Source organism: Phyllostomus discolor, chromosome 14, assembly GCF_004126475.2.
Source record: "Phyllostomus discolor isolate MPI-MPIP mPhyDis1 chromosome 14, mPhyDis1.pri.v3, whole genome shotgun sequence".
In the NCBI taxonomy this organism is placed as follows: Eukaryota; Metazoa; Chordata; class Mammalia; order Chiroptera; family Phyllostomidae; genus Phyllostomus; species Phyllostomus discolor.
Window position 1 is genome coordinate 2,878,088 of NC_040916.2, and position 26,442 is coordinate 2,904,529.

General features: G+C 45.5%; 1 protein-coding gene and 1 long non-coding RNA gene across 3 annotated transcripts; one reads left to right on the forward strand and one right to left on the reverse strand.

The window, feature by feature from the left end:
- The first annotated feature begins 85 nt into the window (after nt 1-85).
- BTG2 (BTG anti-proliferation factor 2) lies at nt 86-8,236 on the forward strand. Its single transcript, XM_028530868.2, has 2 exons — nt 86-341; nt 1,444-8,236. Exons 1-2 carry the CDS (start codon nt 188-190, stop codon nt 1,776-1,778), a joined length of 489 nt encoding a protein of 162 aa, XP_028386669.1. The 5' UTR covers nt 86-187; the 3' UTR covers nt 1,779-8,236.
- Nucleotides 8,237-9,605: 1,369 nt separating this feature from the next.
- On the reverse strand, nt 9,606-11,548 carry LOC118498250. 2 transcript variants are annotated; one of them, XR_004900776.1, is made up of 4 exons: nt 11,506-11,548; nt 11,317-11,353; nt 9,954-10,042; nt 9,606-9,767 (listed from the first exon to the last, which is right to left on the reverse strand). It is a non-coding gene; the product is annotated as an uncharacterized LOC118498250 (long non-coding RNA). The 2 variants fall into 2 exon arrangements; XR_004900775.1 differs by lacking the exons at nt 11,317-11,353; nt 11,506-11,548 and adding an exon at nt 10,505-10,602.
- Nucleotides 11,549-26,442: the final 14,894 nt, after the last annotated feature.

The window sequence follows — 26,442 nt, forward strand, 5'->3', positions numbered from 1 at the left end:
TGGCGGCGACCAATGAGCGAGGCCACCGGCTACCCCGCCTCTCCGCAGGGTATGAAAGGCGCGTCTTGCCCGCAGCCAGGGTAGAGCCCCAGCCGCGGCAGAGAGGACGTATCCTGCGGAGGGGAGGGGAACGACCCTCAGAGATCTCTCAAACCTCTCGGCTGCCGCACACGGAACCGCGCGCGATATGAGCCAGGTCACCTGGACCGGGAAGAGGACAAACATGCTCCCGGAGATCGCCGCAGCAGTCGGCTTCCTCTCCAGCCTCCTCAGGACCCGAGGCTGCGTGAGCGAGCAGAGACTGAAGGTGTTCAGCAGGGCTCTCCAGGAGGCACTAACAGGTGAGCCCACGCCAAGGGATCCAGGCCGCTCACACCCCGCCACCCGGGCTCAGCCCCCCTCCCTACCTGTCCTCCTTCCCGCTGGGCTCCTCGGCGAACAGCTCCAAGTCTCGGTTTCCCTCCGGCCCGGCCCCGGCGGGGCGGCCCGCAGGTCCCCAGCTCCCTGGCCACCTCTCCCTTCCCAGCCCTGCGCTCAGGTCTTACTTGATCCGTGGTGATTCTTATGGGACTCAGCGGGCGCAGACTCTTGTCCTGCAGTGCGGTTCCGATTCCCCCGGCTTATGCCTGGGAAGAGGGGGTACCTGCGGGTCTGATGAGTGCGAGCTCATCTTCCTCACTGGACTCTGAGACCCTCGAGGACACTGCGGGTGACAAATCCCGGCCCGCGAGAGGAGCTCTTTTGGGAGAGGAAGGTGCCCTCGAGCGTTTTCAACAACTGGAGTCCCAGGCCGGGTTCTTTCGGGCTGTGCGCGCGGCGCTTGTCCTGTATGGGTTGTTGATTTGCTCTCTAAATTGGAGTCTGGCTCCTTTTGTATTCCGAGCCTAGACCCCTAAGCCATCTGCCACCTATTACGGTGCCGCGGGAGCCTTGTTGGTAGTAACTTTGCTCTGTAGGAGCGTGTGTTGTGGGGTGGGGGCTGCGTGAGACACGGAGGTGTAGAAGAAATAGGCAGCGGCTGGCTAGGGAGAGATCTGTCTCGCAACTGTTTCTAGCCCCTTGGTCGGCCGTGTTGTGCAGCGACAGCCATCTCTGAATGCCCACACAGGTTCTGTCTTCTGAGGAGCAACATATGTTTCATTGAAGCAACCCTTTCTGACCCCTTAGCCAGCCACTTGCTAAGGGGCTCTTACTTCAAAGGAGGTAGAAGGAGACTCAGGGGCACAGGGTGGGAGGTGCAGTCATTTGCTGTGGATCCAACAATGGCGATTGCCTTCCTGGCTGTGAAACTGGAAGTTATGACAAACTACCTTGTTGAGTTGAAGTCACTGAGTCCCTTCCTGTCCTTTATCCCTTCACCGCCACCCCTCCTCCTTTGCAGTAGTAGCACCCCTGGTCCAGCTGCTCTAACCAAGGCATCTCCCCCTTGACCTGTCTCCACAGAGCACTACAAACACCATTGGTTTCCTGAGAAACCATCCAAGGGCTCTGGTTACCGCTGTATCCGCATCAACCACAAGATGGACCCCATCATCAGTAAGGTGGCCAGCCAGATTGGACTCAGCCAGCCCCAACTTCATCAGCTGCTGCCCAGAGAGCTCACTCTGTGGGTGGACCCCTACGAGGTATCCTACCGAATAGGGGAGGATGGCTCTATCTGCGTCCTGTATGAGGAGGCCCCGGTGGTCACCTCCTATGGGCTCCTCACCTGCAAGAACCAAATGATGCTGGGCAGGAGCAGCCCCTCCAAGAACTATGTGATGGCGGTCTCCAGTTAGCTCCTCTGCCATCCTCGCCTGCACTCTACTGTACTCATCCTGCCGTGACAACAGGCCACATCATACCTCAACCTGGGGAACTATATTTTAAATGAAGAGCTATTTATATATATTATTTTTTTAAGAAAAGGGGAGGAAAAACACCTAAAGATTTTTCTAAAGAAGAAAAAAATCCTTAAAGGGTGCTGCTTGGAAGCAGCCACCCCAGGTGCCTTTGGAGACAACTGTTGTACACTTCAGTCTGGGAGCCAATGTCTGCCTATGGGAGTGAGGAGTGTTTAGAGGTGGGCCTGACCAAGGTGAGGTTAGGGAAGCTTGGCCAGCACCTCAAGAAGATGTGAGAGGGAGCAAGCAAGGTTAACAGCTATAAATGAGATCGATCAAGATCTGCCCTGGGAGCTAGGGGGGAGGCTGCTTCAAGTCTGTCACTCTCCCAAACCTGCATCCCTGACCTCATGGACATTCAGGAACTTAACTCATGCTGCCTAATCTTCACTTTTGTTTTTCTGATGAGATCCTGGGCAGAGAATGATTCCTTCTATCCTAAGCAGCTTTTTATAAAATCACTAAATTCTATCCCGAGGGTCTTGTAGATGTTGCTTCTCAGCCAGGAATCTAAAGCTTATTGTTTTGTGGGGATCAGGGGAGTGAGTAAGGCAGGGGTTGCTTTGCAATGTGCTGCTTTGTGTGTAACTGTAGTGAATAATTTGGGGGTGATTTGCAATGGAATTTTAGGATCCAAAGAGTATCCACTGGGCTTTTTTCTCTTTTTTTAGGCCAAAATTCTTCTTTTTGGAACAACATGAAAGTCCTAATGTTGCTGCCATTATCCCTTTAAGAGGTGGCTCAAAAGCTGTAGGGAACACCAGGTCTTTTATTTTACTGCCTTCTTTTAAAAAAGCACAAAACTCCTCTCTAACTCTCCCCACTTCTTCCCTCTGGTTGGGTCATGGAGCTACCCTATTTTCTAGGACGAGAGTTCTCAGTCACTGTGCAATATGGCTCCCCAGTCCCAGAAGGAGGTGGAAATCTAGCCCTCACAACCTCCTGGTGCTCTGGTGGGCTGAGGGAGCCATCTCTCTCTCTGTCCTCAGAACTGTAGCTGGCTGCTCAGGTATCCCTTGGCTGATGGAGAGAAAGCCCCAAATTCTATAGGATTACTTGGTATTCTTGTAATGCTGACACTAAAACCAAACATCGGGCATTGTTTTTTCTCCCTGGTGCTCAGAGCACCTCTGAGAGAGGTTGCTGACTTCCTCAGTTCAATCCAAGTTTGTCTGTAGATTTGTGCAATATTTACTCTTCTGGGTTGGAGAAAAAATGGAAAACTACCTTTGGTTTCTCAGTGACATTAGTGAGGGGTCCTCAGAAGGCCTTGAGTTTTCTAAACCTGAACCAGGTTAAAAAGGACATAGCTAGAACATCTGGTCAACCTGGCTACCCTCCTGCCATTGACCTTTAGTGAGGAATCTCCCCCACCCCCACCCACCACCACTCTTAAAGTCCCCTCCCCATTTCATCCCCCTTTCCTGAGTTTCTTAACTACTCATTCTGACTCAGAGGTGCTATTTAACAAACACTCTCCCAACCCATTCCTGCCTGTTTTGCCTCCTTTTCAATTCTCCAGATCCAAGCTGTTTTCCTAAACTCTGCTTACAATGTTTATTGCTTTAAAGGTAGGTCCGGGCCCACAGACACAGGAGCTTATTTTCTGGCTGGTGGGTTGAAACAAAGCTGTGAATCACTGAAGATTATGTTGTTGCATTTTGTCTGCAAACAGGTCCCTGCTTTCTTAGAAACAACCTCATGGTCTCATGCTTAATCTTTTCTCTCTTCTCTTCTTTTTGATGTTCACTTTAAAAAAATAAAAATGCCCAGAGCTGAACTGTTGAACAGGCCTGTCTCTCCTATTAGGTAAAAAATAATAGTGCTTTTGTAAGCTATTCTGAAAGAAAAGACAAAGGTTACTAATTGTCAAATAGTGTTTTTATATGGAAGAATGTACAGCTTTATTGACAAATGTACACTTTTTTGTTACTTTAATAAAACTGTAGCAGATGAAGTGTGTGGTGCAGAGAAGGTAAAATTATCACATTGCCAATTTGGGTGTCTTTCCGATCCAAATCCTCTCTTTGTATCTTCAGTTGCACTCTGAAGACCTAAATCATGTGGCTAGAGAAAAGAAAAATCTAAGTTGTGTGGTAAGGGCATTTCTAAGCATCCCTTCTTCCTCAGGAAATAGTTCCTTATTTACTTCCTTTAATGCACATTCTAACAGTTGACAGTATTCTGGTAGCAAAGCACTTAATTCAGCCAGGGCCCATCTTATGCATCCTGTTCTTGTGAGGCCTTAGTTGTATTCACTCCTTTCGTTTAGCAAGAATATATTGTCAGTAAGTTCTGGGCACTAGAAATATTAAAGGTGATTATGACACACAGCTTATCTTCTCACAGACTGAGGTGGTGAGCAGGGGACACCGAACCCTTTCCAAGGTTGGGCAGAAATTGTTAGAAATTACTGGTACAGGCTCTCCTATCCTCTCTGGAACTACCCTTTGCTGCCCACCAGTCTCATCTTATTAGACAAGAAAAGTCAGACCTCACTAGTTTCCAGTGACATCACAAGTACGTTTTTGACCTGAGCTAGTTTTCTTTAAATGTTCTTGGCCATAGGTGCTGTCTTTACATTTTAAACATGTTGACTCATGAACAATGAGACCCGGCCCCTAAAACACACACATTTTATTTCACACCTCCACAACTCTCCTCAACAAGCTTGTAGTTTAACCTAGGTGTCCTAGGTGGCAGGGGCCTTGGAGACTCTGTGTGATACACTTGGAGAGTAGGTGAGTTGGGATATGTATATGGGGAAAGCCAGCTTATATGTATCATAAATAGAACTGGTTATGGAGACCCACTTGTGTTGAGGGGTTATTTCAATAAATGTTCCCATTTTCATTTGTAGCTCCTAATACAAATGTCCTAGGCACGATAAGGATCCATGTTTTTGGGTGTAAGGACCCAGGATTAAGGTTGAATTTTTGCCCATCCAAGAGTGCTATTTTCTTTTTTGGTACAAAGTCAGCATCTACCTTGTTTCTTACTAGGCCTCACTTAGGTAGAATATTTCACTCAGTAGAAAGCCTGAAATTCACCGAACCTTGTCTAGAGGGTAATGGGACATCATCACACATCCCTGTCTCCAAGCCAGGGAAACTGCAGAGTGGCAGGTTCATCTTGGCAGTTGCTCTTGGCTCTTGGCAGACTAAATAGTCCCTCAATTTACATGGAAGGGGTCTGTGATCAAGGAATATGTTACTTGCATTAGATCTGACCAGATTCACCATAGGTGGAGAGTGCCACCTAGCCAGCTGAGGTACAGGAGCAGTCCCCAGAGTTATAAGTAGTAGCTTCATGCGTCAGGGACTGAGCTTTAGTTGGTCATTCTGCTCCCAACTTCCCCAGTTGGTAAACAGTGTCAGCACTGGGAGACCTGCGCTCAGTCAGCTGTTTGTGGATGATAATGCACCTCCCAAAGAGTGTAGACAAGGCCCTGGGAGCTGCAGATTAAGAGCCCATCCTGGGTCCTGATAAGAAGCTTTGGGTGGATGAGTCCACGATGCTTCAACAACAAGCCCAGGAGGAAGAAACCCACTTCTGTGGGTCTGAAATCTAATCCTTTAGGAAACTTTGGTAAGAGAAGATAGGCCTCCTGGCTTCCAGGCCAGTGCCAGCACCCCTACTCAACAAAGCATGGAACACTAGAGAATTCTGGACTGGCAGGGAGAATATATGGGTGGTAGTCTAGATCCTGCTTCCTAACCAGCTGTGTTTGGATAAGCCCCACAATTTTCCTGTCTCAGAAATTAGGGGTTTGGTTTAAATGACTTCTGTTCCTTTCTTCAGCTTTTGATTCTAAATCATCTCCATTATCCTAGCAATCACTGTAGGGTAAATTAGCACAATGATTATCATCATTTTCAATTAGGTGAATTGAAAGGGTTTTTTTGGGGCTGGGAAGTACAAGAATACTCTTCTCTGGTTTGTATCACACTCCTGCCTGATAAGTTTTCAGTGCCCAAGGTAGTGAGGCAGCTGCATACAGATGAGGCCCTCAGGCTCTGGTGTGAGGCTGTCTGAGGGAATCTCACCAGCTCTACCGCCTGCCTACAGTCTGTGCAACCCAGGCCAAGTCCCTTCATCAACCGGGCCTCCATTTCTCCATTTGTAAAAGTGGATTAAGAATAGAATCCATCTCATAATCTTGTTATGAGTTTTAAATGAGATCAATGAACTACTTAGAATTAGTGCTTTTCACATTTAAGTACACAATAAATGAGAATTACAGTTTTAAGTCGAAGTTAACCTCATCTCTCCTAGGTGCTCCAAATTGGTCCTGACATGACTAAGGACACTCTGGCACTCTGATAACTGGAAGGAAACCATCATTAAAGTAATAGCTCCTACTAGCACCTTCCAAAGTGGCTATAGTTAACACCTTCCAAGCAAGTCTGTGTCTTCTCCTCCCATAGATGACTTTCAATCCTTTGTTTAAAAACTTCACAGTCCCAAAACCCATCCTAGTGTTATATGTAGCCCATAAGACCCAGCTGAATGAATGAACTCATGTCTGAACTCTGCCATCCTTGCTGAAATGTATGGTGTCCTTGCCAGACAATTGATCTTGTTGACCACAGAGCAATTTGACCTGCTGGTTCCACGGTCTGCTTGTGGGTTAATACCAAACTGAGATACATGCTCATTCACACACAAAGTGGGCAGGAAAGGGATTTTCTAACAACAACTTTGCTTACCTCCATTCTGCCCAACTGTGGAATCATATCCACCCTCTTTCCCTTCCCAGAAGAGAGAAATGATGAAGCTGAAAATGATGTAAGCTTGATGATTTCTGGCGTTCTCTCTATAACATTTCTTTACAGAACTGGCAAGAAAAACATTTGAGCTCAGTCTAAGAGGCTAATAGGGCCCTGGATAGCCATCTTGTACAAACAAGTGTACCCCAGATGTGCAGCCAGTCCTATCCTCTGCTTTGATAGGAGCCTGGTTCTCTGGCCCCAGCAACTCCAAGTCATTTTGTTCCCAGCTGACACCTGTCTGTACCACTCCCCATCATCAGTCCCATACACAAGAACAGGCCTTTATTCAACCCTTGTCCAGTAAACCTGACAGGCCACCCAGAGCACGTCAGATAAGAGGGGTGTAGCTGGGCAGGTTGAAGCAATGGTGACTTTATTTACCACCATGAGCAGGGAGGAGCTGCTTAAAGTTCAGTGAGCACCAGGTGATAGAAGGTGGGGCAAGGAAATCAGTGAGTAAGGATGGCTGGACAGAGGCTGTGCTAAACTTAGGGAACAAGCTCAAGCCTTGTCTGAACACCCCCTGTCCAACCCTGCTTCACTCCTTAGCTCTAGTCCACTGTCATCCTAGGAAACTGGTGATACAAGATATTGTGATTTTTCAAGAGAAACCTGAAATATACTTTTATTTGATATCTCCCTAAATTCCAATAATGGCAACTATTTTTAAGTGTTAGACATGTTTTTTAAAGTACATATCTTCATAGGCCCCCATTCTGTGACCTATGATGCAGCTGGAACCTCTTGAATGTGGGGATGTGGGGGGTTTTGAGCTGCCCCCTCTCGCACACTCATATTAGGAAGGAGGCTCTAACCATGGCCATGGTCTCAGGAATAAGCATCCAGCATGTTCCTGATAGAACCAAAGGCACACACGGGGCCTATGCTTCTCCAAAAAGATTCAACTGGAAGTAGCTCTCTCCCCTCTCATCCAGCTGGTGTTCATTAACCTGTGCCTGGGAGTGCAGACTCTGGGCCTTTGCTCAAGGAATGCCCTGCCTGCTTTCTACCCACTCACTTTTGTCTGGTTAACTCATCTCTCAAGATTCAGACCATCTCTTCCAGAGACACCTTTCCACTGGCATCTCTGCCTTCCCCCATGTGTATTCCCATGATACTCAGTTCTTTCCTCTGTCCTTGTCCTTGTAACTTTGAATTTTAGCTAAAATGCAGACCCCAGACCCTGCCAAGCAGTGTCTGGTGCTTCATAGGTCTTAATGAATATGGTGAATATTCAGGTTGAATAAATGCCAAGAATAAAAGCCTAATAGATGAAAGGGATTTAAATCAGGTAGAAGAAAAACCAATCAGGTCAATTCAGGATCTGCCAATGAGGAATCCCAGCTCACAATAGCCAACCTGTGGACTGTACCTTGTTAAGAAAACGATCTTTAATGTCTTGCAGGCTATTCTGCCTTTAAGCACCTGCTATTAAATGTAAATGTAACTTAGGGAGGAGTGGACAAACTTTAAATCATAATGTAGGAGAACTTTAGTTATCAATTAACTTCCTAAGTAGGTTTACCCAGAAGGTAATTGCATGGAGAAAAAAAGGCTAGACTATCAGGAAGGCACTCTGACAGAAGTGGCAGGAAAGACTCCACAGCTACTGAACACTGATTCTGTCCACAGGAATCATCCTTCCTACTGACTACTTGAGAGGCCGCTGTGGGGGGAGGTGGGGTGCAAGTAGCTCTGGGCTTAGAAATTGAGGAGTGGGGAGCCTAGCTTCAGGCCTAGCAATAATTAGTAATAGATGTCTTTGACATCCTGGACTAGCTCCTTCTGCTTGTGAGCTTCTACTGTTTTGTCATCTGTAAATTGAGTCACTTGTGGCCCTGGCCAGTGTGGCTCAGTTTGTTGGAGTGTCTGTCGTCCTGTAACAGAAAGTTTACGGGTTCAATTCCTGGTCAGAGAACATACCTGGGTTGCAGTTTTGATCCCTGGTCAGGGCACATGTGGGAGGTGACCAATCGATGCTTCTCTCCGACATTGATGTTTCTCTCCCATCTTCTCTTGAGTGAGGATAAAAAAAAATCTCCTCAGTTGAGTATAACAAAATAAAAATAATATAAAATAAAATGAGTTGCTTGTGCTAAACCATCTCTCACCATTCCATTTCCATTTCAGTTGGAACAAGAAAATCTCTGCTTTTTTTTTCCATTTCTGGCCAGCACATAGTCCTCGGCCTGCCTCTGTCACTCTCAAAATACCACAACAGCCTTCTACCTGCTCCACTAGCCTGGGGAGCCTGGGACAACCCAAAACTCCATTTTCATTATGTTTTTCCCTCTCTGCTGCCTTTCTTTGCCATTTGGAATCCCTAATATGGGAATACAGGCCTCTCCCAATCTTTCCAAGCCAAACTAACCACGCCTAGACCCCTTACCTTGTCAATTCTCTCCTCCCCACCTCTCCTTGCAGCTCTGCCCACATTTGCAAATTTCTCTACTTTGCCAATTTTCATGACCCAAAACTATTTGTAAAACTAGTTTGACATACTTTTCTTCTAGATAATGAGCACCTCGTGTATGCTGAATACCCACTATCACCAGGCACTCTGCCTGGTGGCTTACGCACGGGCTCTCTCATGTACATGAGCACACTGTGAAGCATTATTCTGTTAAGCTCACAGAATAGAAAAGCAAAGCACCAGTAACTAGAGGGAAAGGCGGACACAGGTTTGGAACCTAGTTGTGACTGTCTCCAGAGTTGATGCTTTTCCCTTTACCTGCTGCCTCTTCGGGATGCCTTCCCTGAATAATTTCATTGTTCTCTTCATAAACGTTTTTACTTCAGGGCTTTTCAACTTTTATATATGTGCTTTAAAACTGCCCACACTTTTATCACTTATTTCTTACTCCAGTGTCTCTTAATGATGTGTACACATGGTTTGTTACTGACCACTCTTTTTAAAATCACACTTTTACAACAAATACAGCCAGCACATTTTCATTTATTAATTTTGGTTGATGTCTCATAGCTTTGCAAGCTGGCTCCCCCTTTCCAGTTGTTACCATGTGAACCTCTGTAGCAGGAACCATGGAATTATTTCTTTTTATACTCCCATGTGCTGTCTGCGACTTGGTCCAGGGCAGTCTAAGTCCACTAGCTGTTAAATGAAAAGACAAGGAATGTAAAACTGTGGTGTTCCCACAGGTGGCCATAGGGCAAGTCCCCTCTCCTCACTGTCCCCTTCTCTCTTCCCATTCCACACCTAAAAGGGAAAGTGCCCTCTTTGGAGTTTTCTAAGAAGGGGTAAGAGGACCCTATGAGCTGAGCCTCCCTGCATACATACACACTAGCAAACATGTCCCTGGGTGGATCCTGATGACAGTGCTTCATTTGGTCTACTTGGTTGTCTCTTTCACCCCAAACCACAACAACCTAAAATAAAAAGCAGAGTAGGCAGACATGTACACAGATCTAGAGAAATACATTGGGAAACAAATGGAGGTTAATGCATAGGGTAAGGATTCTGTCTTCATGCCTAGACTGTGGGTTTAAATTTTCATGATTTAAAGAGGATCAGATTCTCTGGTGGGAGTGAGGAGGCCATGGAAGGAACAAAAGGGGGCAGAGGCAAAGCGGTCTAGGAGCCTTTCTTTTATGAGTGTTCTTGTCCTGGCTCTAGAAAAGCTGAGGCTAGAGAGGAATGACCCCTTTACTATGTGGGTTGGGGTGGGGATGTGAGAGACAGTACATTTGAGGGACTCAGCTGCTAGTTCCCAGCAGCTGGTAGGTGCCAAGAAAAGTGTGATTAAGTGCCCAAGCCCCTCCCTACTCCTCACCAGCCTAACTACCCGCACTCCCAAACCCTTTGTTCTCTTGGGCAGAGCTTCCTCTCACCAGCTGCCTGCTCCTCCAGGTGTTTCCTGTACTCTCTGTTTTCTGGCTGGGTGGCAGAGAGCAGAAAGAGGGAGTCTGTTTTGGCTTCCTGTGAACCAATGGCAGCCTGTGAGGGGGAGGCAGGGCACTCCTGTATCTGGAGAGAACCGACCACAAGCAGCAGCTGCCTCCTAACACCTGCCTTTCTGAGAGCGTGTCCATAGTAACGGAGCACAAGAAAAAAAGAGGCTTCCTCAGCAGAGCAAGACAGGTTTCCGTTGGGTCAGATCAGAGGGGGTTGGTCATTTTACAAGTGAGATGTCCAGAAGCTTCCCACCCCAATTCCCTTTCCCCAAGGGAGAGGGGTGGGGTCAGAGCCTAAAGTGAGGGTCACTCCAGGGACCTCAGGGCAAAAGCCTGGTTACCCTGGACTCTAAGCCCTATGTGAAATGGCAGTTGCCTCTCAATGAAAAAGCCAAGAGTGGACAGTGGCTGGCTTGGTAAAGCCTCCATGTTCTTACCATGTTTGACCTGAAACTGCTCCACTCCTCATCTTCTCCAAGATGCCCCAAACCCAGCCAGGTGGTACAAAGACAAACAGTCTCGGGTTTCTCTCTGGCCACTCTTCCCAGGAAGGCAAGGCAGTCTTTTCAGTTCTTTTCTCCATTTCAATGAAAGCAGTCCACTCATCTGTGTGATTTCTACATCTTCTTGTTGGCTCTGGTGAGCTGGACTGTCTGTTTTGATGCTACATAGTATCTCCCATGCTTGCATAGGACATGGCACAAAGTAGATTCTCAACAATATTGTAAATGAATGAATGAGAATGTTACCTCTTTAATCCTTGTCTATCTTTATGTTTGTGATGAGCTAAAAGAATAACACAATAAAACATAGCATTAGTGAGCATTCACCATGTACATGATCTCATTAAATCCTCAAAATAACCCTATGGGGTTGATATCATTACCCTTAGAGTATCTATGAAGAGACTGAAGCTCAGAGAAGGTGAAACAAATTACCTATGGCACACTGCTAGTACGTGACAGAGTCAGACTCCAATCCAGGACTGACTGAAAAAACAAAGAAAAAAATTAAGACAAAACTGAAACTAGGGTTTCTTTTATTTCTCCCTGTCACCCTTAGCCCTCAGGTCTTCTGGATTCCAGGAACTTTTACACCAAGCCACAGTTCACATTGCATAGATTGCAAAAGATAAGAACTGGAATTCTCAGTCTTACATACCTTTTATATCCAAGCTCTCCTCTGTGAAATCCTTGATATTTATCCTAGTCTTAAGTGATTTTATAAAAATCTTCAGAACTCTTCTAGAAAGAAGTCACTGCTGCTATCCTCATTCATACATATGGTGTTTTGTGTGCATAAGTCTTTCATGAATTTTATTTTGTTTATATGTCATACTTCAACTTCAATGTAAGGTCCTAGATATCACTCTGATATTGCTCAATAAGAGCCATAGCATCTGAGTCTAAGATAACACCTGGGTATAAATCTGACAGCAAGAAGGGCTGAGGGACCAGGTAGTCCAGTCCAGACACATGAGTGCTCCCCCACCCCCTTGCCCTTTGCCTCTTTCCAGTTGGAGAATCCTGATCCAATAGACATGTACCAGCCAGATGGATTGCTTGACCCTCAGCTGCTGATTTCCCAGCCCTGGTGCAAAACACAGGGACTCCTTGTGCTCTTTGTGACCCACTTCCTTTCTTACTCTTCAGGGTGGAGGCTTAGGTCTCAGTGGCATCTTTTGTTTTCACAAAAGGAAAATAATCTCCCTTTTATAGTCACTGCTTGACCAATAGGCTTTTCCCATGGCACCTCCCAGGTGAAAAAAAAAAAAAGAACGGGACACTAATTGTGTCCTGGGATAAGACTCAAAGATACCCTGGCAGATGGAACAGAATATAAAAGCACTTGTTAAGATTATAATTTTATTTGAATGTGAGGGATTGAAGTGGATCAATGCTCGTCTTGGAGTCCAGGGTCTATATCTGGCCTCTAACAGGGACAGCTGCCTATAGCAACTTGAAGGATATTTTTATGGTTTTGAGTTTTCAGCCTCTCTCTAGCCAGCAGGCAGTGGGTTTCCTGGAGTGAGAGCCCTCTTATGTCTAGAGACAGATCGTTGTGAGACACATAAGGTGGGTAGTAGGGCAGAGACAGGAGAAGTGGGTTTTTGTTCTTAGGGAATTGTCAGCCCAAAGGAGGTAAAGGGATTATTATATATGAGAGTACATAAAGCAATGACAACAGAGGATTAAGTGCAAACTAATGGAATTATGCAGAACAATACATTATACACAAAAGCTCAGATAGTAGCTAGGCAAATAAAAATGATCTGAGATGGGTGAGGATAGCTTAAGTAAAAATAAGGAAAGAAAGCTGTTTTGAGAAATGCCCTTACTTACTACCTGATGCTAGAGAACAGAAACTCAACCCAGCTCTGAGCATGGGCACCTTGGCCAACACACACTGGAAGCCAGTGGGTGGCAGGAAGAGCAGGGCATGAAGGCAGGTAGGAGGGAGCTGTGAGCTCTCTTACTTCTGTTCCCTGCCCACCCACTCCATTCCTCCCGTCCCCCCATTTCTGCACCCCAGCACCACCAGCTCAGTCCTTCTGCAGCAAAAGCAAGTGGGGGAAGGAGTTTAGTCCAGAAGAACACCTGCTTGTGGCCTTAGAATCATAACTAGCATATGGTATACCTTTCCACTGTTTTAAGACATAGGAAATTATTCCTTTTTATTCTAAATTTATTAAGATCTAGACCTTAACCTACAGTTCCCACTAGTCCTCCCAAATCAGGCTGAGCTGATGTTACAAGGTAACAGGATGAGGGAGGCAAAAAATGGGAGATTCAGGAGCTGGGAGGACAAGAACAGGGAAACCTCCACCCTTACTCTATTTAAAAAGAGAGAGAGAGAGAGATCTTTTCATTGCCTTGGATCCTTCTGGCCTCAATTGACTCATGAAATATTGGGTTGGCCAAAATGTTCATTTCATTTTTTCTGCAAGATGGCTCTAGTAGTACTTAGTTGTCTTTAATTTCATTCAAAACAATTTTGTTAGATTGTACTATGGCAGCTTCATATCAATGTGCATTTAAAAAAACATCAAAATTGGTGAGTTTTTGTGTAGCCATTTTAACATTGAAGATGGAAGAAAATATGCAACATTTTATGCTTTATTATTTCAAGGAAGGTAAAAGCACAACTGAAACACACACACAAAAAGATTTGTGTGGTGTATGGAGAAGGTGCTGTGATGGATCAAATGTGTCAAAAGTGGTTTGTTAAGTTTCATGCTGGAGATTTCTCTGTGGACAATGCTTCACAGTTGGGAAGACCAGTTGAAGTTGATAGCAATCAAATTAAGAACATTAATTGAGAACATTCAATGTCGTACCATGCAGGAAAAAGCTGACATACTTAAAATATCCAAATCAATAAAGTTATTGGTAAAAATGAAAAAATGTGTTTTATTTTACAGAAAAAACTAAAGGGACGTTTTGGCCAATCCAATCATAGAGTGAAGTACTTTGAAAAACTTTCAAAGTGTTATGCCCATCCTACCTCCTGGGAGTTATGAATGTAGGGAAACTGAAAATGAAGCTATGTATTTGTACAGCCTTTCCATTTACAGAGCACCATATCACAGTCAGCTTACTCTCTACATGATGGGAGTACAGGTGGTGGGTGATTTTACCCTCAAATTACACAGAGTAAACTGGGACTCAGACAGCCTAGGCAGCTGGCCCAAAATCACATAGTAATCAGATGGTGAGCTGAAAGTGGAATCTGGTTTTCTGACTCCTGGTACACTCTTTTCACTTAGCTTTTTAATGTTTGAGGACACAGGTAAATTATTTTGAAGGAATTACATTCTAGAGTAACTCAAACTGTATAATTTAATGGCAAAGGGCCCAGATCCCACTTTTTTCCACCTGTCCCCCAGGGCTTGGGATTTTTCAACTTAAACTCTACTTCCAAAGAGGTAAAACAATACCCAGTCAAGGGATTTTTGCCTAAGGAGAACCGGAAAGCATAATGCCCCATACTACTGCAACATAGCATTGCTGCTCCAAATTGAGGTCTCCCCTCCCAGGGGAGGGGAGGCTCTGCACAGAGCTGGCCATAAGCCCAGGCGAAGCATGGGGTAGAGCCTCCCCAAAGAAGGGCAGATGGGCACGCTGGCCCAAGAGCCAGTGCTTTGAACAACCTTTTTGTTTTCCAGCCAAACATCCAGGTCAGCTCCCCTCTCATCTCCTGCTCTTTGGCAGTCTGCCCCACCCCTTCTGTCTTTGGGCTGCCTCTCAGGAGCCAATAGGTTCTGGAGGGATGAGGGCCACTGTCCTTCTACTGGGAGATGGATGAAAGGAGGCTTGCAACTGTGTGGGGCAACTGTTGCTATCTGTCTGGAGGGTCTGGCCCATTCACTTCATGCACCGTTGGGCTTGGGGCCTTTTGTTTAGCTGGCTAAGGAGGGGGGGCGGGCGTTGCTGTAGGCAGTGAAGGGAGTTAGAGGGTGACAGAAGCAGTTTCTTTGTGTCTGTACCAAACTTTCAGTGACTCACTGGGATAATTTGCACTAGGAAGCTGCTCAAGCCCCAAACCATTCATGTGCTTGACAACCTCCAGTCCTCTCCTCATTTCATATCCACTCCACAACCCCCTTCAGCCAAACAGCTTCCAGGTTAGCAAAAGTGGCCTCAGCCCCTCCACAGGGATGGGGACCAGGACAAGGTGCTCTGGACCTCTCTGTCCCCATCTTTTTCACAGTGTAGGTGTGTCTGGGGTCCTCCATCCTCTCCACCCCCATCAGTCTTTTACAGCTTTTCTCTTTTTGTTTGGTTTCTGTGGCCTGGCAGGCAGAGGGGCCAAAGCAGGGGGAAAAAAAAGCCCATTAGCTGCCAGGGAGCTGAACAGGAAAAGAAAGTAGCTAATAGAGGTGGGGGTGGGGGAGCTGGCAGCCCTCCAGCCCAGCTCCTAGTCTTTGAATAGCACCCCAGGCCAGGGGCTGGGGTCAGTGTAGGGGAGGCTTTGGGGCATTTAGTTATTTAAAGGTCTCAATAAAAGGAGCTAAGTCCCTGGGGAAGCAGGGCGGGGCGGAGGGGGGGGAGTCCGGGGGGGGGGGGGGGCATAGGCAGATGGTGTGCCCAAGGAGCTGGGATATGGTTGCAGGGTGAGGATGAGGGTGGTGGAAGGAGGCAGAGATAAGCAAGAGAATGGAGGATGGAAGTAAAACAGAGACTGCCCCCCAGACCCAAGCAGGCCCTGCAGATGGCCCTTCCCTACACCAGCTGGTGGCAGGGTGTCAGCCCACCACTCTCCAACTTCAACATTCCTGCCTGCCCTAAGCAAGATCGATTTTGAAAATAATAAAGCCACAGTGTGGGGACAGGGCGTGAGTGGGATCATCCTCCTTCACCTGTCTTTTGGCACTAAAGGGTGCTCCAAATTGGTTTACTGGTGACCAGGACTGGGCAGACAGTTGGGAGAATTTTCTCTGGTTTCATTTATTTTTAATTGTGGTAAAATTCATATAGCATGAAATTCACCATTTTATCTGGTTTCAATTTATTTGGTGAGATCATACAAGTCTGTTGGAAAAATTGACAAGGCAGATAATTGTAGGTCCTGCTCTTGGGGACACATGCTGCCTCAAAAAGTAACCCATTCCAAGCCTTTTTCGCATAAAATATTGCAGGTAGGGTTACCTCTTGAAGAACAAGGTCAGATGGGGTAGAAACCTACAACTTAGGTTCAAATCCAACTCTGCTACCACAGGTACCTTACTAAACTTCTCAATACCTCGGTTTCTCATCTATCAAATGAGGATGAAAAATATTTCCCATTCAGTAGTGTGGAGAGAATTAGCATATGTGAAGCACTTAGAAGAGTGCCTGGCTCTTAGTAAACCCACATACTATGTTACTAAATATTACCATCATCATCATCATCATCATCACCATCACCATCATCATCATCATCACCAATTGGGAGGCATTTCTACAGACCACACAATGGAAACAGAGAAACAGGGATTTGGGAACTGGGTATGAGGCCAAAAGAGAATTTGCCTACGTAGGGATGATAGGATGAAGTGAGGGGTATACATGTGCTTCTAACCCTTCTCCCGTTTGTAATGAGCTATGATTGGAAATGTAGTCTTTGCTGTTCCAACAAGAGTAGTCCTGTTCTGGTAACCTGCTCTGCCCTCTGTACCCTGCTGCACTTGCATCACGCTGACCCAACAGCCTCAGGGCCTCGGGCTCCTGCACCTTGCTTTGTGGCCATTTTGGCACTGCTGTTAGCCCCATTTTACTGAAGGAATGACCTACTCAAATGGCTGGGGCCTTGAGATTTCATTCTTCTGCTACCTGGGGTTTTCCCATTCTTTTAGCCCCTCCCAGGATGCAAGGTCACCCAGCATGAGGTCACCACTAAGTCACTGTGGGTCACCCACTGTAAGACACCATCTTCTTTTGTCCATCTTCATTTCTTAAGTCTTGTCTGCCCCGAACGTGGGAGCGGGTTGGGTTTGCTTTCTGCTCCTTCCAACCGAAGCAGCTCTCCAGGGCTCAACACGCCTGGGGACGCCTGGGGATGACCACTACCCCTTTCAGCCCAGGACAGCTGAGGTTAGAGCGACCCCACCGCGGGCCGCCTGGAACTTGTCTGAACAGCAAGGGTCGGCCTCGGGGCTAGGGCCGCCAGGTACGCAGTGCCACCCCTCTGGATGCGGCTCGATGGGGGTGCCCCGGGCCACACGCTCTCCACGTCAGAAAGTCGGCAAGAGCAGCGGGCCAGGACCCGGAGAGGCCTAACCTCGCTCAGTCTCTGCCCAGGCCACCCTCCCCCCACCCTCGGCAACAGGCTGCTGATTGGCTGGGCGCGGGTTGCAAGGGCCAATGAACGGCCTCGCCAAAGCTCCGAGCGGCAGAGGAGGATAGAAACCGAGTGCTGGGAGGGGCGCACGCTGTGACGCAGCCTAGTGGCTCTGGGTAGCTGCGGGCCTTTCCCGAAGGGGAGAGGCAGGAGGAGGTCCTTGGCGCTGTTGTCCTTGTCTGTCCCGCCTGCCACCTGTTGCCAGAGGGTCTCGGTCCCTAAAACTCAGTTATCCATCCCTACCCCGTATTTCTTTCTGTCCCCGTCCCGAGGCTGACAGACAGCAGGGCCCGACCCAGCCATTCTGGAGCGATTCTGGAGGTCCAGGTTTCTGTACCTCTTACCTTTACCAGCCCTCTCCCGTAAATCCCTTTGAACTGGGGACATTTGTGTCCCCAGGTTCGTGACTTGGACCCTCTTCGTCTTCTTCTTGTCTGTGTGTTCTCATGCCCCCTTATAGTTGCATTAACCCTCACCCTCCCTCTAAAAACCAAAGTAATCAACCCCTTCGTTATACTGATCCCATGGGCTTCAGCCTCACATTGTTTAATAGTACACATTTTCCCAGGACAGAGATTTAAACTTTGTAAAAGAAAGTATCTTGATTAACTCTGTTTCCCTATCTTGATGCACACAAACGTACATACACCTTGATGCATACATACATGCACATACATATAGACTCAAAGAACCTAGCACATTAGCATCGAGATTAGAACTCTGTCAATGGTGACCAGGGTTTCACTCCAGCCTCTGCCACTCACTGGCTGTGTAACCTTGAGCGTTACTTAATGTCTATGAAACTCAGTTTCTTCCTATGAAAAAAGATAACAAGACCACCTACCTCCCATAGCATTACTGTGACAAAATGCTTAGCATTCAATGCCGGTTGATAAATGATGATATTATTTTAGGTATTAATAACAAAGGGAGGAGTATTTCTTTCCCACATTTAATCACAGCCCTCCATTCTTGATTTTAGTGCTGGGGCAACACTTGATTCTAGGGACATTTAAAATTTCTGCCAGAAAAGTGTACAATATAAAACTCAGAATAAAAGGGGATAGTCTTGAAACAGGGTGCAGCCCAGAGGGGGGCCCCAAATAGGGATTTGGAATGGGGTCCAGAACTCAAGGTGTCCAGGAAATATTAGAAACATATATAGGATATCCTCACCCCTTCCCCACAGTTGTGAGCTGGGGGAAGGGAAATATGGAACGGGAACATGCAGAGCTGTTTTGAACAGCAACAGCTTTGCAACTAACCTCTGGCATGGTCACTGGTTGCACAGATATGTTAAATAGCTGTGGTCATGCCTTGAGCCAGGAGGATGGAACGGACTTTCACCCAAGATGTAACTGGGGGCAGTTCCCTCTGGTTACAGCACCTGCATGAGAGCTTGGAGAAAATTGGCTCCATGACATGGGGCCATACCTGCCCAGACTCACGATGGCAGCCCAATAAACTTGGAATAATCCAGGAATGCTGGCAGGTGTAACTGATTGTAGGAAGAGTTGGAAATGGGGGTACAGAGGAAGATTGGTGTGGGGATTTAAACCAAGACTCAGCAGCCATTGAGAGAAGGAACCACGAAGCTTTGGCCAGTGTGGGGACCCCATGTCTTTGGGGTGCTTCCTTTGGCCACATGGCTTAGGAAGCAAGAGAGACTTTTCCTGGAAGAAAAGGTGCCAAAGGACTCTTGTTGGTGGGCCATGAGAAGGTGCCACATGACTTTGGATTAACTGGGGTCCAAAGCTGGAGATCTTGGTGGTGACACAGCTGATGGTGCTGGGAGCCCGAATCATGGACTTCTACTTTTCCTGAGATACAGTACCCCAAATTCTGGGGCAGCAGGAGAAGGAAGGCTGTGTGCCTCTGTGGGTATCCTAGAGGACTTTGATATTTTAATGAAGACATTGGGTCACTACTTTAAGTCTGTATAGCTTTAAACAAATCTCTGGCATTGAGAGATGTCTTCCGTCTGGCAGCAGACAATGCGAACCTAGTGGGGGGTCCTTTCGGTTATAGTATATATCATACCCTCCTTGGCCCGTGTTCTGTAACAGTCTCACAGCCCCCACATTAGCATGCGTCCTGCTTTTAGCTCTTGAGTTTTACCATGGGAGAAATCTCTTGGCACGACAGGATTCCCCTTTTTCTGAAGGGCTTTTCTTCAAATATCTTCCTCTCAAAAATTTTAGAACAGCAGCACCTGAGGATTTATAATAAATTCCATGTTAATAGGATTTCACATTCTCCCTTTTTCATGGACTTTTGGAGTGTTCTACCTACATTAACACTGTAATGAGACTGTTCTTCCCAAACTCCTGAGGTCTGTTTTGTTACCTAGAGAAAGACTCGTCTCTCCTGTTGTCCATGTCTTCCCCACTAATAATACACACTGGCACACAGATTTTCTTCAGTGAACAGAGACTGGGAATCCACTGCTCACAGACCCCTGGTGGTTGCCCAGTTCTGCCACCTGCTGGGTACTGTTGATGTCAGATGGGGGCCTCAGTTGATGTTTTGACTGTTAAAAACAAAAGTGATGATGTACGTGAGGCCTTCCATGGTGCCAGATGATGGGGATAGGAAGGAGGGCAGGGAGCACAAAGCACTGGGGTATGTTTCAATGAGAAGCCAGTAGACCTGGATTTCAGGGTTAAGTCTATGCCTTTACAACCAAGTCAATCAAAAGTGGTAGGTTTCAATTACCCTACCTGTAAATAGGTGAATCTTACTTGTCTCCTTACTATATGTATCTTTTAGGAAGAGAAATGAGGTCATACAATTGAGAGTATTTCATGTTTTTTGATTAAAAAAAAGGTGTGTTTGGGATGGGGAAGGTAATGAGCTATTAAAATTTATTTTATGCCAGTATTTTCATTGGGCCCAAAAGAATATGATCTTATGAACCCAGCTCTGTGCTACCTATTGTAGGGTATATGGAGGAATCATATGACATGATCTCTACCTTTAAAGTATTTACCATATAACCAGGTTGCTCAACTAACACATGAAACATTGATGTGTGGTACTTACTGACTGTGGGTTTATAGTGATGGCTCCCCCACCCCATCCTACTGCGTTCTGCAAGGAAAGGATAATCGGTTGAAATGACAATGGGCCAAGAGGCGATGGGTTCCACTCTAACCAGTACAACTGCTGGCCTCTGACCTCTCCCTTTCCAACCTTGGAGGAACACAGAGTCTTATAAGCTACTCATTGCTGCCTTCCTGGGCTTAGGGAAATACCCATGCATTCACTAGGGCTTTCTCTCCTGCTCACCTTTGATGCTGCCTTTCACCTACAGTCATATAGGTACCTACTCCTGATGCTTTCTCACCTGTACCCGCCCACTGCCCTTGCTTACAAATGCCATCACAGCTATTGTAGCTGCAGTAGCTTCTCTGGGGTGGGCCCTAGGTGGGACACTGTGTTTGCTGTTGTCCCCACTCATCCTGTTCTAGGCTTAAGAGGCCACCTCTCCTCTTCCTTCCACAAGAGAAGGAAGGGTGATAGTGTGCCCCTTCTAATTTCTGCATTTGCCTCCCTCCCACCGGGTAGACTAGAAAAGATGCAAGGTATTTGTTCAATTTTCCCCACAGCACAGAGAGCTGTGGCCACATTCAGAGACTACCCCAGACCTCTTGGTGGAGGGTCAGTCTGGTTGTTGCATGCCTGGTAGTTAGAGTCCAGTTGCAGACCCCCAGGGTTGGGCTGGCAGATTTAAGTCCTCTCCTTTTTGTGGGATTGCCAATGAAGGCTCAGCATAAATTCTGAGAATGAATAGATCAGTACTATCTGTTTGAAAAGAAAAGGTGGAGCATGCTAATTAAAATAAAAATCAAACCAAGTCTCACCCATCACACTGTCAAAATTATTCAGCTCTGAAGCAGCATTTGGTATTGTGGGGATGTGGGGACATGGGGTCTCTGATGTATTGTGGATATGAGTACCTTTGTACAACTCCTTAAAGAGCAGTTTAACAGCAGCAAGTAAAGGAAGATTGTTCATACTTCACAACTCAGCAACTCTCTCCTGGACAAATACATGAGTTAATACATTAACTGGTGGGTTCCCCAGTCCCCGCCCTATTTTTGTATCCATAAACTAAGTAGAGAGTTGTTTGTGCCTGTAACCTGTATATACTAGTGCTTTATGTATCATTCTGCTTCTTTCACTGACTATTTTGTGTTCAAGATTTATTCATATTGATTCTTATAGTTCCAGTTCACTCATTCTAACTGTTGTATGCATACACCTAGTTTATTTTTCTATTCTCCTTTGGAGGGACAAAAATCTAAAATAATTTAGATTATTTTCAACATTTTGTTGTTAGAAATAAATAAGACAGTGGCCAGGGACCATTTCGCAACACTGGAGACATTTTTAATTTTGACTGGAGAGGACACAAGTGCTACTGGCATCTAGTGGGTAACAGTCAGGGATGCTGCTAAATGCAAACTGTTCCATCCTCCCTGCCCCTTGCCCAACAAAGAATTATCCAGACAAAAATGCCAACAACACCACCATTGAGAAACCTTGCTATATGCACTAGAAAGACTCTGAAATGCAAGCCCAAAGAGACAGGTGAAAGAGTGTTCACTGTGTTATTTATTTCTAACAGCAAAATGTTGAAAATAATCTAAATTATTTTAGATTTTAGTCCCTTCAAAGGAGAATAGAAAAATAAACTAGGTGTATGCATACAGCAGTTAGAATGAATGGACTGGAACTACAAGAATCAATATGAATAAATCTTGAACACAAAATAGTCAGTGAAAGAAGCAGAATGATACATAAAGCACTAGTATATACAGTTCACAGGCACAAACAACTCTCTACTTAGTTTATAGATACAAAAATAGGCAATAAAATTATACGACACACAAACCTCAGCAAGAGCTTTTCTCTGAAGATGAAGAAACAGGAATGGGAAGAGGTCAAAGGAGACCTAAAATGCATTGCAATGTTTTATTTTCTGAAAAATTCCTCTAAAGCAAGCATGACAATGATAACATTTGGTAAATCTGGATGGTAGACACATGGGTCTTTGTTATTGTATTGCTTTCCTTGTTTTTGTAAGTTTGAAATACTTCATAATGAAAGTAAAAAGGAGCAGTATAGATTCAGGGAATATATATATACTATATACACACATATAGTATATATATGTGTGTATGTGTGTGTGTATTAGTTTTCCATTTACACCTACCCAGAAGGATATCCTCCCTTCTTTCTCTTTCTTGTTTGGTTTGGTACCTATGTGGCGCCTACCTTGGACTGTTTTGCCATTGTCAGGATGTCATCCACCAGAGGGAAAGACCTGAGTCTGTAATGCTTGGCTGGTATTCCACAGCCAAGTCCCTGGAAATATCTGTCTGACATACTAGATGAAGTTCTTTCAGTCCGCCTTAGGGAAGTCTCCTTTAGACAGTATGATGGATTAAACAGTGTCCCCCCAAATTCATGCCCACTCAGACAGTGACAACATTACCTTATTTTGAAATAGGATCTTTGTTCATGAAATTAGTTACGGATAAAGATGAGATAATAATGAATTAGGGTGGTCCCTAAATCTAATGACTAGAGTCCTTGTAAGAAGAGGAGAGGACACAAAGAGACAGAGAAACACAGAGGGAAGACAGCCATGGAAAGATGGAGGTAGGCAGAGACTGGAGTGATGTGCCCACAAGCCAAGGAACATCAGGAGTCACCAGAAGCTGAAAGAGACCACGAAGGAATTTTTCCTAAAGCCTTCAGAGGAAGTGTGGCTCTACTGGTACCTGGATTTGAGACATCTGGCCTCCAGAACTTCTAGAGAAGAAGTCAAGTTTAAAATTATTTTACGTCACCCAGTTTGTAGTACTTTGTTACAGCAGCCTTAGGAAACTAATACAGATGGGTTCTGTAGACTTGAAGCCAGATTCAAAGCAGTATTAGCTAGAATAAAGTATTTCTATTTTAAGAGGAAGGAGGCATCTGTATGCAGTAGCCCTAATTTATATAAGGACACCTTATATCCATGGGTGGGTATCTGTTACTCAGCTCCACAGAGTTGCCATGGAAGCAGATGTGGAGACCAATCCTCAGATTTCCCAAAAGGAGACTCTGTCATTAGCTTGACCACTGAGGATCTGAGGTCTTATTTAATTCAGGGCCATTCCCTACCATGTGACACAGCCTGGCTCTTACTATTGAAGATGAGTATGCCAGTGCTCTTTCCCAGCCTTGCCTATCTCTAGACCACTAGTAGACGACTTGGTTCTGCCAATTCAACCTTGAGTTAAAAGTTAGTGGCATGTCAAAGAAGAGGCCTGTGGAACCCACTGTGGTGAAGACAGGGTATCAATGGCAGATTCATCCAGATTCCATAGGCAGGAGCACCGGTGCTTCTCATGAAGAATCCATTATCCACTACTGGTGGCACTGGTGGAGCTAGCCCCCATGTCTCTGTCCTGGGAGCATGGCTATGGGTCTTTATGGACAGGGTCTTAGGTATTGTTTCTGGCTGCATGTCCTTCAAGCCTGGTTCTAGATCCCTCCTAGAGAGTTGATGAGCTGCCTGATATGACATCCCCTTAATGTGGCAACAAACAAATGAACAAATAAATGGACTCCTTTTCTACTTAGATCAGCTAAATTCAATTTCTGCTGCTACAGAATTGGAATTGACATAACTCCTCTCTCTATCTGATGGTCTGTCTTCCAAATAGACCTTATTGATTGCATGGCCTAGACTTCCGAGGACACAAATGATTTTAAGTGTTCCATTTTAAAGTCTTACGAACACATGCATATTTAGTGAAATCTGTTATAATTCTTGTTCAGAAAATGTGATTATTGAGCCCAATGAGAGATGCTTTTCATACTTTTAAGGTGCCACATGTGAGGATGGGCTGAAGTCATCAGGGATGCACTGAGCCCACTCCCATGTTGCCATAATGATATCCCCATCTGATCCTGACTCGCCTTTCCTCCTGGGCTTAGAGTTGATCGTGCCCCTGACACTTGACCACATATATCTAGTTCTATTTTGGCATTTGGGTTTTGTGGCTTCTTCCTTGGAACAGCTTTCTCCACATCTTCTTGTGCAAACTGCAGTTGTTGACTCAGATTTACCTCAAGAATTCCCAGCTAAGCCTGGCACCAATGGCATGCACCTGTTATTGTCCCAACCTGTCTCCAGAGACTTCTTTTGCCAAGACTATGGCTCTGTATGACGCCTTTAGAGGAGATGTGAGGATTATTGAGGTTGAATGTTCTCTGCTGGTGAGTTTTAGGAGTGCTCAAGATTAACCTTCTGGTTTTCCAATGCTTTTGATTATATAAGTAGGTTTCCTTATCTCCTCTTGGGACTCTGACCCATTTCCTGTTATTGTTTCTTAAACTGGGTCAAGTGTAATTCTTTTCTTCCTAAGTGTAGCTCGCAACCTGGACATGTAGGTGGAAACAGCATATTTATGTTTACCATTTGCAATTTTTTGTTGGAGACCTGAACAACTGGGCAGGATTTGCTTGGTCTTTTGTCCATTTCAGCCTTTTTATGCTAGTTTTCCCCCTTTTTCTGCTCCCTGGTCCACCTGGGGAAGCCCAGGACTTGGTAAGTCTCTGTGTCTGTCCTCCTCAAATCACTTGTGGGCTCTGTCCCCAGGATGGAGTGTAGTTCCCAAGAAGGATTGCTGCTCTAGGAACTCAGGCCACCATAGAATTGAGCTTTGCTTCCACTGGGCACAACATGGCAACCTGGGTCACCTAGATGCTCAGCTGGTAGTAGGCAATACCATCAGTCTGGTTGAGGCAGAAGTCTCAGAGAGTTTGAGGAAGTCTACTCAGGATTTTGAGTGTCCTGATGACACACCTCAGCTGTGGACCCTGCACCTGAGTGCCTGTGATAATGGCTTGAGCTAATGAATGAAGGAGTAGTTCTCAGACCCCCAGGAAAAGGGTGCCTGGGTCTACTCTCGAAGTTTTGCTGGCCACCCCAGTCCTCGTCATTCCTTCCTCTTCAAGAAGAATGAAAAGACATTTTGTCCATATACTTCCTTTGGCACTTCTGTATACATCAAACTGCCTCATGGGTTCTATTTAAATCAACTGTATCTTCTAAGTGGCTAAGGTAAAATGCATGTTAGTTATTATTCTCCCCATCGAACTTCATAGCAAGTAACTTGAGAGGTCTACATTCATTCTTTCATATCCTGAATGTACCAACTAGTGATGCATTGTCTGGCTACAGGGTTTTGCATGCAGTTAAAATGTGTAGAACAGTTGAGCTGTACTCAGAGACAGAAAGGATCACGACTTGCCTTCTTTTCTTTATGATCCAGGATTCTGCCTGTCTTTTCATGGCTTAACTTAGAGAAGTCTGTGAATTGTGATGAAGACCCTGTATTTTATTTTTCACACAGCCAACTGAAATCTAGCATTCCTGTCAGTTATGATGAAGGTAACAAACCACAACAGTATTAGCAGTACCTGAGGCTTTGTCACCAACTGAAATCATAGGTATTTTTGTATCATATTAGTTATTGAAAATACTTAGAAATGCCATTTATATTCATCAGCACTTCAAAATGACTATAGCTAATTAGACTTGTTGCTAGATCTTGTTATTTAATTTAGTGCATTAATAAAAATACATATACTATGTAAACATTTATGTATTTTAGAACTACCTAAATGTAATTGGTTTCTGTTGTAAACTTATTCATTTTGTCTTATGCCTTTAAAAACACTTTGAGAAGAGGCCCATAGGCTTCACCAGACTGCCAAAGGAGTTCACTGTACACTCAGTCAAGATCCCTGGTTCCACTGCGCTTTCTGCAGTCTTGGTTTTTGGTTGGTGTTCGGCGGGGCTGGGCGCTAACTAGAGCAGGTTTGGAAGAACGTGGAGCGAACTGAAGCCCTTTTAAAGTTTCAGAAAGCCTCTGAATAAGACTATACATTCAGGGATCATATCTATAGTTTCCTACTGGAGAAGTTTCTCTGAACATGTAACCTGATACCCAGAGGAGGAACTCTCTGGCTAGCAGGGGTGGGAAGCCTTTGGT